The sequence below is a fragment of the Lissotriton vulgaris genome, chromosome 9 (genome assembly GCF_964263255.1).
Source record: "Lissotriton vulgaris chromosome 9, aLisVul1.2, whole genome shotgun sequence".
In the NCBI taxonomy this organism is placed as follows: domain Eukaryota; kingdom Metazoa; phylum Chordata; class Amphibia; order Caudata; family Salamandridae; genus Lissotriton; species Lissotriton vulgaris.
In genome coordinates, this window is record NC_141697.1 from 1,231,239,578 (window position 1) to 1,231,252,113 (window position 12,536).

The 12,536-nt window shown below is 43.1% G+C and overlaps 1 protein-coding gene across 1 annotated transcript in view; it reads right to left on the minus strand.

Annotated features, from left to right (window-relative positions):
• The window catches only part of TTLL3 (tubulin tyrosine ligase like 3), a 306,216-nt gene that overhangs the window by 75,703 nt on the left and 217,977 nt on the right, over positions 1–12,536 (minus strand). The window contains exon 5 of the mRNA XM_086939577.1: positions 1,905–2,079. Within this exon, the coding sequence (XP_086795703.1) occupies positions 1,905–2,079 (175 nt within the window). The remainder of the gene's footprint in view (positions 1–1,904; positions 2,080–12,536) is intronic.

A 12,536-nucleotide genomic window follows, 5' to 3' on the forward strand; every position in this document is an offset into this window, starting at 1 on the left:
CCGGCACTGTGCAATCATTGAAAACGGCATCTTGCACAGTGCGAGCTGTAGTTTTCTGCTGCTCGAGTAGATTATTACTCGAGCTGCAGCTTTCTCAACACAAACTGGTAGTTTCTCATTGAGAGCGGTCGCGAGCATGCGCAACCACTCACAATGAAAAACCTTACCTCCCCCCATTGAGAATCTCGCCGGGATGTAATTTTGCTTGCTCGCGGTCGTGAACATGACGTTCAGGACCGCGAACAAGCAAAAAATGAGTGCTGCACTACGCTAAGCTGCACTGCGCGTGTTCGCGCTGTGCTACGTGCAGCTCGCGTAATGCGAAGTTGCGCAAACTTCGCAAACTCCGCAAGCGTAGCGTAGTGCTTCGCCCAGGCCTACGCAAAACCACTGACTCAGAAACACTGACTGCCAAATTATGCATCTCTATTCCCTTTAAAAACTTGTTGGCCCCAAATGATTAGAAAAGGGATAAAAAGTGCCTTTTCATTAGTGCATGGGGGGTGCTCCAGCAGCAAAGTAGTTACAGCTAAGATGCTTGTACCGTTCCTCTGACCACCACTATCATTCCATTCTACTCTCCGCTTCACCCCCTTCCTGTACCTCTCATTTCATCCTTCTGTTTCCGCTCTCTTCCACCCTCTCTTTTACTCTCCTCTTGTTCCCTTCCGTGTCGTCGCCTGTCCTTCCATCTTGAGGTAGGCGAACCACCCACGGCTGGTGCCAGCCTCAAGCCTTCTGCCTGGCAGTGTCCCCTCCCTGTAGTATTCTCTCTTTTTATATTTAGTTGTTTACCTTTCCATTTTCATCCTTGCCTCCCTTGGGCCCCAAGATATTTCCAGGCACAAGTTCCATTCACCAAACTTTACTCCCCGGGGTGCACGTGAATTGTACGTCATGGGAGCTGAGTCACCAAAGTACCAGGGCGATCAGAAATGGCGTCACAACTCTGGCCACCAGTGATGTCACAGAGTTGACCCCTTATCCCACCCCTTACTCTACAGAAGCCCAAGCAGCCTTCTTGCTAGGAGTGAGCAGAAAAGCATGGAGCAGAAACTACTGAAAGTAAACATGGCTGTCAGGGTCCTGCTTACTTTCTGTTCCTGCTGCTGTCTTCGTGACCCCTGAGACCAGCGCTGGCAAGGGCAGTGCCAGGGGGACTGGATGAAAGCCAGGGGCACCAGCTGCTACCCCTGGCTACCCACAATTGGCATTCAGGGTTATCCTGTGATTCACAACTGCGGTGAACAAGGCATTGAAACCAAGGGACATCATTGTTTTGCAGCAGAGGATTGCAGATTTATTTATAACATGATACATGTGCAAATGATGTAGAAATCAGAGATATTTAGGATTCTTAATGACACACTGCTAAGCCACGTGTGCATTCTATGGTATTACCATGGGGTGTGGTAAATACCGTACTTTATTGCTATTGTTGGTATGGGACAATAGTGCTTGGAAACTCCATATAAGAAGGATAGACTATAATGCACTTGTAATATGGCAGATGGAATATCCCCTTATGTTTGTGATAGAGTATCCCGTCCGCCAACCATATATCTATATATATAGGCTGACATCATGCATATGAGGTGCCAGGAGGGCATGGAAGTTGGTTCGGCAAAAACCTTGGAAGGCCTTTGGTAAAACTTGGTGAGTTTATCCTACAAAATGGCATGATTCCCTGACTCATTTCCAAAAATGCACCAGAAAGCTTACTATGAGCACAGGGCATAGCAGAGAGCACAATAACATAAATGTCTCATAGGTCCTAAAACATGTGCTTGGGAGTTGTTAATGCCAACGCTTTGTTTACATATGTAAATATACTCAGAAGCCCTGCCCCCTCGTTCCCTCTTTTATAAACATTTGAATTTTCGCGTTTGCCCCACATCACGCACCGTCATCGTCCACGCTGTCGTCTCCGTCCGCGTCTTCCATTTCCTCATCAGCAGCCTTATCCTTCCTCGGTGCAGGTTTCTGGATTTTGGGGATCTTCTTTTCCACCCACCCCCTGCTGCGGAGGGCACGGCGGATCACGGGGTAAGGACCGTGGATGGTGAAGATTTTCTTGTGCTGGTGGAATAGAGAAGGTATGTTTGAGACACTCTAATCACTGGATTCACAGGAGATCACTGGATCACTACAGTGAAACAGGAGATAGGGTCCCAAGGGAGGCACAGCTAGTGAGGGACCCCAGACGAAAGATCCCACTCACTAGAGCACACCTTGGACAAAGGTGGCTCAGGTTGGCTTGTAAAGATGAGGCCCCACAGGCAGAAAAGTAGAAAACATCTAGACATTCTGGTGAGAGCTTTTAAGCAGCAGAAAATTTAATCTAGGAACAAAAAATGAACTAAACAGTGGTGTCACAATATCTGTATTGCATACAAAATGGTCCACAGAACAATTATGTGCATTCAAGTCATCCACACATTACTTCTCTACAGCAAGTTCTTTCTATCTGCCTCTAGCTATCATAGTTGCCGGAAGTGGGGTCTCTGCGTCGATGACACCGATTGCATGGAATGGCCCTCAGGGCCTCTTTGGATGAATTATTCCCTTTAGGGCTTCAGCACCTGGGCACATCTGCCAAGGTTCTCTCCTTTCAGACAGGCACAAATTACACAGACTGGATTTCCTCATGGCATGTACACCAATGGGAGCCATTATTACCCAATATTCGGTAATCTATTTAATAAAGTTAGAAAGGGTTAAAGGATAAACTGGCTCTGTTGGGATTCAAATCCATTATTGTAGCATCTATATAGTGCTTAAACCCCCTATGTGGGGCCCTGAAGTGCTACCTACATGGATAGCAAGCTGCTCTGTGTGGTTGGAAAAGCGTGTAGTGTTGTGAGTTTAGTGTCATACGTGTGTGACCATACAGGTGCTCTTATCGTGTCTCGGGTCACAGGCTTCATAGTATGACGGTGGGAAGAAGTGTAAGAGATTCTCGGCCTTATTTATGACGCCTTGCAACAGTTTTCCACCTACGTTGCGTAACTTTTTGTGATGCATCGGCGGCATAAAACATGCCTCCTGTTGCGCCCTATTTACTAAATGACGCATCTAAGCAGACGCATCACTTTGTAAACACCTGCTCTACCATATACCTGCGTCAGGTATAATGTATACAGGGTGGGCGTTCCCACGTAAGTAAGCCTCGTAGAAGTGACGCAGTGAAATCTACGAGATTTCACTGCGTCACTTCTAGGATGCAAATGCGTCAATATCTTACGTCTGCCTCACAGCAGGCGTAAGACTGACGCAGGCCCTTTCACATGGGGCTTGCCCATGTGAAACGACACATTGCTGGAGTTGTATAACTTTTGTGACAGACTCCAGCAATGCGTCACTTTTGTGCCTACAGATACACATCCATCATTGGTGTCGCAAGGAGGGCGCAGTGAAAAGTGACGCAACGCTGCTTTCACGTAGCGATGCGTCACTTCTCATAAAAGAGGCCCTGAGTGTGCATAGTTTGCACCATCCAGGGTAGATACACTCTTTGGGGCCCATTAAGAAACCTAGAACCACTAAGCACTGGTAAGGAACCAAGAGCAGGCTATCAGGTTTCAAGGGGAGACATGGGGGATTAGAACATTGGAATGTTGTGAGCTCCATTGAAAACAATGGAGTGCTCCGGGCTTATAATGGCTGGTATAAGCCTGGAGCTCCAACATTCTAATGTTTCTTTGTTCAGAGGCTGTGAACAAAGTCTTCAGGGAACCTAAGGGGATTCCAATCCCCTCACGCTCCCAAAAGGCTTTGTTTTTTTTGTTAGAACATTCTGTCCTCTAGTGACAAAATGTTCTAATAGCCTTATAGCCCTTCGTAGATGGGCTATACCGCTATTAAAGTCCCTCTCCTTTGTTAAAGGCCCTCGCCTTCGGCTTCGGGGCTTTAACGCTGGAGAGGGCCTTTAATAGATGGTATAGCCCTCTACGGCGGGCTATAAGGCTATATTAAAGATTGTAGGAAGCTGCATCCCACCAACCACAACCGAGAGGCAGCAGGCTGCTGCGTGCGTTTACACCAAAAAAAGTAGTTAATAACAAGAGGACGAGTAGTCCACGTGGCACCATTCTATTCTATTCTTTTCTATTCTATGCTATTCTATTTTATTCTATCCTGTTCTGTTCTATTCTATTCTTCTATTCTGTTCTATTCTGTTCTATCCTGTTCTGTTCTATTCTATTCTATCCTGTTCTGTTCTATTCTATTCTTTTATTCTATTTTATTCTCTTCTATTCCATTCTATTCTATTCTGTTCTATCCTGCTCTGTTCTATTCTATTGTATTTTATTCTATTGTATTCTATCCTATCCTATCATGTTCTGTTCTGTTCTATTCTATTCTATTCTATTTTATTCTATTCTATCCTATCAATCCAATCATATCCTATCCTATCTTATCCTATCCTATCCTATACTATACTATTCAAGTTCTATTCTACTCTTTTAAATTCTATTCTATTCTATCCTATTCTATTCTTTTCATTCTATTATATCATTTCCTTTCTATTCTATTCTATTCTATTCTATTCTATTCTATTCTATTCTATCCTATCCTATCCTATTCTATCTTATTCGATCCAATCCTATCCTATCCTATCCTGTTCTATTTTATTCTATTCTATTGTATTCCATTCCATTATTTTCTATTCTATAATACTCTATTCTATTCTATTCTATTCTATTCTATTCTATCCTATTCTATTCTTTTCATTCTATTATATCATTTCCTTTCTATTCTATCCTATTCTATTCTTTTCATTCTATTATATCATTTCCTTTCTATTCTATTCTATTCTATTCTATTCTATTCTATCCTGTTCTGTTCTATTCTATTCTTCTATTCTGTTCTATTCTGTTCTATCCTGTTCTGTTCTATTCTATTCTATCCTGTTCTGTTCTATTCTATTCTTTTATTCTATTTTATTCTCTTCTATTCCATTCTATTCTATTCTGTTCTATCCTGCTCTGTTCTATTCTATTGTATTTTATTCTATTGTATTCTATCCTATCCTATCATGTTCTGTTCTGTTCTATTCTATTCTATTCTATTTTATTCTATTCTATCCTATCAATCCAATCATATCCTATCCTATCTTATCCTATCCTATCCTATACTATACTATTCAAGTTCTATTCTACTCTTTTAAATTCTATTCTATTCTATCCTATTCTATTCTTTTCATTCTATTATATCATTTCCTTTCTATTCTATTCTATTCTATTCTATTCTATTCTATTCTATTCTATCCTATCCTATCCTATTCTATCTTATTCGATCCAATCCTATCCTATCCTATCCTGTTCTATTTTATTCTATTCTATTGTATTCCATTCCATTATTTTCTATTCTATAATACTCTATTCTATTCTATTCTATTCTATTCTATTCTATTCTATCCTATTCTATTCTTTTCATTCTATTATATCATTTCCTTTCTATTCTATTCTATTCTATCCTATTCTATTCTTTTCATTCTATTATATCATTTCCTTTCTATTCTATTCTATTCTATCCTATTCTATTCTTTTCATTCTATTATATCATTTCCTTTCTATTCTATTCTATTCTATTCTATCCTATCCTATCCTATTCTATCTTATTCGATCCAATCCTATCCTATCCTATCCTGTTCTATTTTATTCTATTCTATTGTATTCCATTCCATTATTTTCTATTCTATAATACTCTATTCTATTCTGTTCTTTTCTATTCTATTCTGTCATATCCTATCCTATTCGATTTTAGGCACTTCTAAATCACAGGCCTCCCAGTACTAAGCAGAAGAACGGCTCCTGTTTCACTCAGGTTTTGACAAATAAGTAGGGTTTCAACTGCTTTTTGAAACTCCGTTCCTGATTTGTCTTGCGTAGACTAACAGGCAAAAAATTCCTTTGTTTAGGGACCAGATAAGCAAAGCACCGACCACCACTTCTAGCCTTCTGGACCTTAGGGGTCACCAATTGGCGCGAGGCAGTGGAATATACGGTTGCATGAGTTGTTGTAACAACGAGGTCCCTTTTTGTGGAAAGCTCTGTGGGCCATACAGAGGACTTTAAACTGAAGGAAGGGAGGGATACTACCAAATAAGTAAAATAATGCCAAATGGGTGAAATAAAAGATGGACAATGAAAAGAAGTTGATGATAAAAAGAGCAGCCATGCAGCTCTTAACCCGTTCGGCGCTTATGACGGAACCGTTCCGTCACGCGCCTCGGATGAGCTGTGCTAGTGACGGAACGGTTCCGTCACGGCCCGCTCGACGTGCCTGCGCGGCGCTGATTTCGCGCCTTCGCGGCGCGTTCTATTGAGCGGGCGCGTTTGTGACGGAACCGTTCCGTCACTAGCACAGCTCACCCAAGGCGCGCAACGGAGCGGTTCTGTCACAAGCGCAGGTGAGCCGTGCGCCCCCCCCCCACCTCCGAGCACTGTGGCAGAATTGCCGCCGCAGTGAAGGGGTTAAGGCAGGGGCAGCGCCCGGTGTACAAATACACCTAAGTGAAGCATGTGGTGGAAGAGCAATCACGGTTGGCAACCTGAGCGGAAACTACACAATCATCAAAGGTCCTGATTTAACCTACATCTCCGAGGCCAAAAGAAGCCAAATATTTGAGCAGGGGTTGGAACCCCAAGCCCCGCTCAATGTCCCAAAGGCTTCAACAGGCAGAGAAGCACCAGTCAGGAGAACCCTACTTGAGTCATGGCTTAGATCCTAGCCCGATTGGTACCCTGCACATGGGAGGATGGAAACAAAGCCCTTGGTTGGCTGCTGCAGTAACTAAACATGGCTGAAATGGCTCACCCAGGGTTAACCTGGCATACTCACCCCTCCGTGCAATCGGAGTACCTCCTTTCAGAGGCTTTCTCCTCTCCTTTTAGAATGTCTTCCCACTCCTCAGATGCAAACCATTAATGCTTTTATCTCGATGAGACTGGATCATTGCAATGGCTCTTATTTCAAGTCTCCCATTAAAATTGTGGAAAACCTCCAAACAGTACTTAACACAGAAGCCAGGCTGATCATGCATATGATAAACAAGGATTCTGTCTCTTCAGCAGTTACCGCTCTGCGCAGGCTCCCAGTTAAACTATTTCAGGCCGGATTTAGAGTTTGGGAGGGAGGGTACCTACCTGCAACTGTGACAGGGTACCCTCTCTGCCAAACTCTCGGTTTGCCATCTGACTGGGCAGACCGACACTATGTCATCGACAGAGTCCACTCTGGCTCAGCCACTGACATTTTCCACCGATGGCCTGATGGAGTACGGGGCTGTTGGAGGTAAGTCCTCCAACCATCTGGACAATTTAGAGTGCATGGTTGGGTGGCTTTTTTTGCTGTTTGTCATCGCCAGTTTACCTGTCTGCAAAGGTGGCTGGTCCATAGGGGGCGCTGTATCAGCACCCCGCTAGCATCTACAGAAAAAGAAAAAACTCACTGGAGTTTGGCCAACAGGAATGTAAGAAGACAAAGTGACAACTTTCACAATTCGTCTACTTACTTTTCCAGCACTGCACTTCACACAGTTGAAAGTGCGCATGTCAACATACAGGGCAGGAGAAAGCAGGAGTCCAGATGTACTGAACATGTGAGGGGCTCTTTTCATTTCAGCTCCTGAGTCATAGTGAAACCATTAGATATGCTGCACATGCCCAGTGTAGTGCAGCTTGTCTAAAGATAGCATCCTGCTCGGGCGGTGACGTGTTTTTAGGTTTTGCCTGCACAGCGCTTGTGCTATGCTTGAGAAATCTATTGTTTTACTATAAACTTAAAAGGCACTTACATCCTGCCTCCGCTCTTTCCTGGCTTCTCATTGGTTCCTGTGCATGTCACTTACCTTTCCACCATTTCTATTGGCTGTAGCATATTCTCCTGCATTTACCAATGCTTGTTCCTCATCTGCTTCTATTAAATACTGTTAACATCTGCTTTTGTGGAACTATATTTTCATAATGATTTGCCTTTTACTCTTGCACTGTATTTATCTAACAATCTATCACTGGGACAGATTAAGTGATTTGCAAAGAATCACAGGACTTTGTGCAACAGGCCGAGACTCAAACCGGGATCTCCAGCTCTCGAGTCAGCAGCTTTGGCCACTGCGCCACATCGTCTCCACGCCTGTGTTATCTGTCAAGGAGCTCTATCCTTCTCCCGGATGATGATTGATGAAAACAGAGCTTTTGTTCATTACATAGGCGAAACCAATGCATTAACAATGCTGTTGACACAATCGCCCCATGCCCGGTAAAATGTCAGGATACAGCTGAGTAAAGAAGGGTCAACCCCCAGTCACATCCAGCCTTCCGATCTGGTAGTCAGAAATCAGCTTCTGACCGCGAGAGGCATGGCTTCGGAAGGCGCATAGAAGCAGAGGAGAGAATCTATGGAGAAGCTGGTCTGCAGAAAATTGACTGGAAAGGTGCGTTCAAGTCCGTTTCACTTCAGTTAGTTTTAGGAGTTGTCTTCATTCATGACTGGGCGCATGAAAAGTATATAAAGTCATTTTCGAGTTGCTTTTCTTTTTTGCAATGCGTAGTGTTAGCATGAGGGTCTGCAGTGACCCCACTTAACCTTCATAGAGTAGAGTGCTAATCCTATTTAATTTATAAGGCACTTGCAACACATTTGCGCCACTGCTGAGTCACTGCTGTGGTCCAGATGCCACGTAAAGCAAGCGCCATGCTGCTACGGATTTACAACGTGACGCATCTAGGGAGATGAGTCACGCCGTAAACCCCTACGCCACATTATACCAGCGTCAGTTATAATGTGGGCATACCGCCGCATTGCGGGCGGTCCATCACAGGAAAGCCTCGGAAAAGTGCATGAGTGAAACCTACAAGATTTCACTCAGTCACTTTTCCGACGCCGCTGCGTCAAAACCTTGCGCCTGCTTGAAGCAGGGGTAAGGCGTGACGCAGCATGTTAGAGATAGGCTGGGTTGGAAAAGTGCTGGAGTTGCGTCGCGCCCATGACTCTAACACTGCGTCAACCTTACGCCGGCCGATAAGACACGAATCTGCCTATCCGTGCCGCACAGTGCGCCGCATTGTAAATGCGGCACATCCGTGGTGGCGCACGTGTAGTTTTGCGTGTCGCAAGTTTTCTGGCACATCCCTGCTGATCTGCAGGGATGACCCAGACCTTGAGAATCTTCCCCCAAGTTGTTACTGTGTACTAGAAGTAGGCGAGCCACTGAAAGTGCAAGTCAGGCTCAAGCCTGCCTCTGGCTCCGCTAGAGGCTCTGTTAGGTTTCCTGTGGCCTCTGATTCCCTCCCTCTACACAAGGTGTGGTGTTATTGGAAGAGCTGCTTATTATGGAACTCGGGAACCAGGTTCAAGTCTTGGCGTCAGCTCAACATCATGTGATTCTGGGTAAATCACCATGGGCCACATGTATTAAGCATTTTTTAGGTCAGAAACAGTTGATCGGTCCGTTTCCAACTGCAAAACTGCTTTTACATATGTATGAAATACATTATCGAATCGCAATTTGTGTTTGGAAGGGGCGTGTTTAGGGCGTCTCCTACAAATACGGATTCTGAATGGGATGTATGAATTTATTGTGACTGAACTACGGTTGCAAAGCATTCACATTTTATCGACTCCTTGAAGGAGCCCTTCCCTTTTGAAAATGGAAAACAAATATTGTTTAAGAGCAGGCAGTGGTCCGGCGAACCCCTGCCTACTCTTAAAAAATGAAACTGCAAAGTTTCATTTTTTTCTTTTTAAATGCGTCCCGTTTTCCTTTAAGGAAAGCAGGAGGCATAAAAAAAAAGACTGCTTTATTTAAAAGCAATAACAGACATGGTGTTCTGCTGACCTCAGCAAGTCACCATCCCCGTGATGGCGTACATTAGTAATGGGTCGCAAATTGAGACCTACCTCATTAATATGCATGAGGTAGGTCTATTTGCGACCCACTAGGAATTGCTAATGCAACTCAAAAGCGGTTCATACATTAAGAATAGCAATTACCTAAGTGCGATTCGGAGAAAATTGTAATCAGGTAATTGGTACTTGAAATAATTAAACATGTGGCCGTTAATCTCCACATGCAGAGAATACCTAGTTTTCAAACTGCAGAAGAATTCACTAAGAGGTCAAAACAAATCTTAACGTAAGGAAAGACAAATATATACCCATTTACTGAATTGTACAGAGGGAACCCCGAAAACCTCGATAAATCGTGGCTCCCCAGCTTAAATTGTGTCTTCCTAGGCAAATATTTAATTTCACTAAAACTCTTTTTATTTCATTATCGTGTATGAAAGAAATTACATTCAAACATGTGCGTTCAGGCTGCCAGTTGTACAAAATGATTACTTTTAATAGTTCAATGATACAATGTGAACTATTAATGTCAAAGCTTCAACGTGTTACAGAAATGCATTTATATGAACTTTTAAGAGAACTACCCATTGATTCATCAAACATCCATTTTGAGATTCCTTATTAGCGAAAAATAAGGATTCGCTAATAAGGAATAGCAAAATGCTATGCATGAAGAACTCGCCTAAAAAATAGCGTTTTCTTAAAATTCCTTAATTGCGACTCGCAAATTGCGAGTCACAATTAAGGAATAACTCCCCATTCATTCCTGTGGGCCTAGAGGCCAATAGGAATGAATGGGAAGACAATCTCAATTTGCGATTCTCAATTAGAGAATCGCAAATTGAGATTGCAATTTCAAGGGTGCCAGGGTGTCAAAAGGACACCCTGTTGCACCACTGAAATCTGCATATGGGTACATCTTGCACACGCACATGCCCTAAAGGCATGTTTGTGTGTAAAATGAAACTTTGAAAAATGCACTTTAGTGCATTTTTCGAAGTTTTTGCAAATTACCATGAAGTTCAACTTCATGGTAATTTGCTCCCCCTATTAGTGAAATCGCTAATTTTTTAACTTTAATGCATTGCATTTAAGGAATCTCAATTTGAGATTCCTTAAATGCAATAGCAATTTAAGTCATCGCAGTTTTGCAATTTCTTTAATTGCTGCATTTGGGATGATGCATCCCAAAGGCAAAAATACTGGTCGCAAAGGGGCAGATTCTGAAAATCTGCCCGTTTGCGACCCGTTTTTCCTTTGATGCATGTGGGCCCTAATCATATTTTACGTAGTTTGTTGTGTGATTTACACAACACATATTTTCACAGCTCTGCTCGTGCATGGGCTCTGAGATCCGAGCCAACTCTCCCTGTTAATTTGTTGTCCTGTCCACCTCGACTATGTACAACGCAGCGCTAAAAGGGATGTCTTTTGACTCATGTACAACAACAATTGTTAAATCATCAGACAGCTGTAGGGCCGAGGTGGTCCAGCTATAACTGACCTAGTAAAGTAAATGATAAAGGGAAAAATGGTAGAGTGATGCACTTAGTACAACCACATGCAGCATGTGAGTCCTTGTATTCCTAGAAAAGCCAAGGCATACTGCCACATCACAATACTCGAAAATGTCATTAGTGTCCTTTCAAAACATCTAGATTGATGAAGCGATTGGGCTCCAAAGTGAACATTTTGTTCTAATGTTTTACAAAATGTTTGTAGTGGAGAATCCTTGAAGTAGGTTGTGCTCTCTAGGTTAGTGTGCTTGCTTGGTCAAATTTGAAGAAGGTATTTACGCCCTACCACTTTCAAAGCTCACTAGCCGCCACTGCCTGTCCATGAGAGACAGTAAACATAAAAAGCTCTTATGGTGGTGGGGCCATTAGATTTACATTTTTCAGAAACAAACTCCCCTTTTGTGAAAATGTAAATCTTTCAGAAGCTTGGTGTAAGTGTCAGTTGTGTTGAAGTTGTGTAGACTGAGATGTGGGAGCAGCTGTGATTTGGGTGCTTGAATTTAAATGCCCCTCTGTGGGGGTGGGATTCTCTGTCTCAGCTGCTAAATAACGAAATGCTTACTCATTTCTCTTACAACTTGAACCTCTCTACTAACATTTAGGAAAGTGTTTAAAGCAATGTTGTTCTAAACCTGTTTCTAACCTAGCTGCAGCGGGTTGATACAGCTGTGACCATCTGCCTGACCTCATGGTGTGGCCTCTCCTCAGCACCATAATACCTCCAGGTGCACTTCCACACTTTATAAATTGTGTTAATAAAAACAATTAGAATGTCTCTACAGCCTTCTCTGCATCTCTTCCTTGTGAAAGGGAAGCTTGACTTTTCCTGCCTGTGCTTATCCTGTTGTGTGTTTGTGTGGAATATTGCACACCTTCTTCCTGTACTGTGTATATTTCTTCGATGAATGCCCAGGTGGACAAACTAGCAAGATCAAGCTTTGTCACTATAAAAACGCTGCAACACATTTTCCCTCATTTGGGATTTCCACACAAGGTCCAGGCTACCATCTCCCTTGTTCTATCCAAACTTGATTACGCAAATAGGCTCTACCACAGATCACCTTTAACGACCTTGAAAAGACTAACGGATTCAGAACTCGGCTGCTAGACTTCTCTTACATATCAAACCGCAAGACCACAACTCCCCTGCCTTGAAAGCCCTGC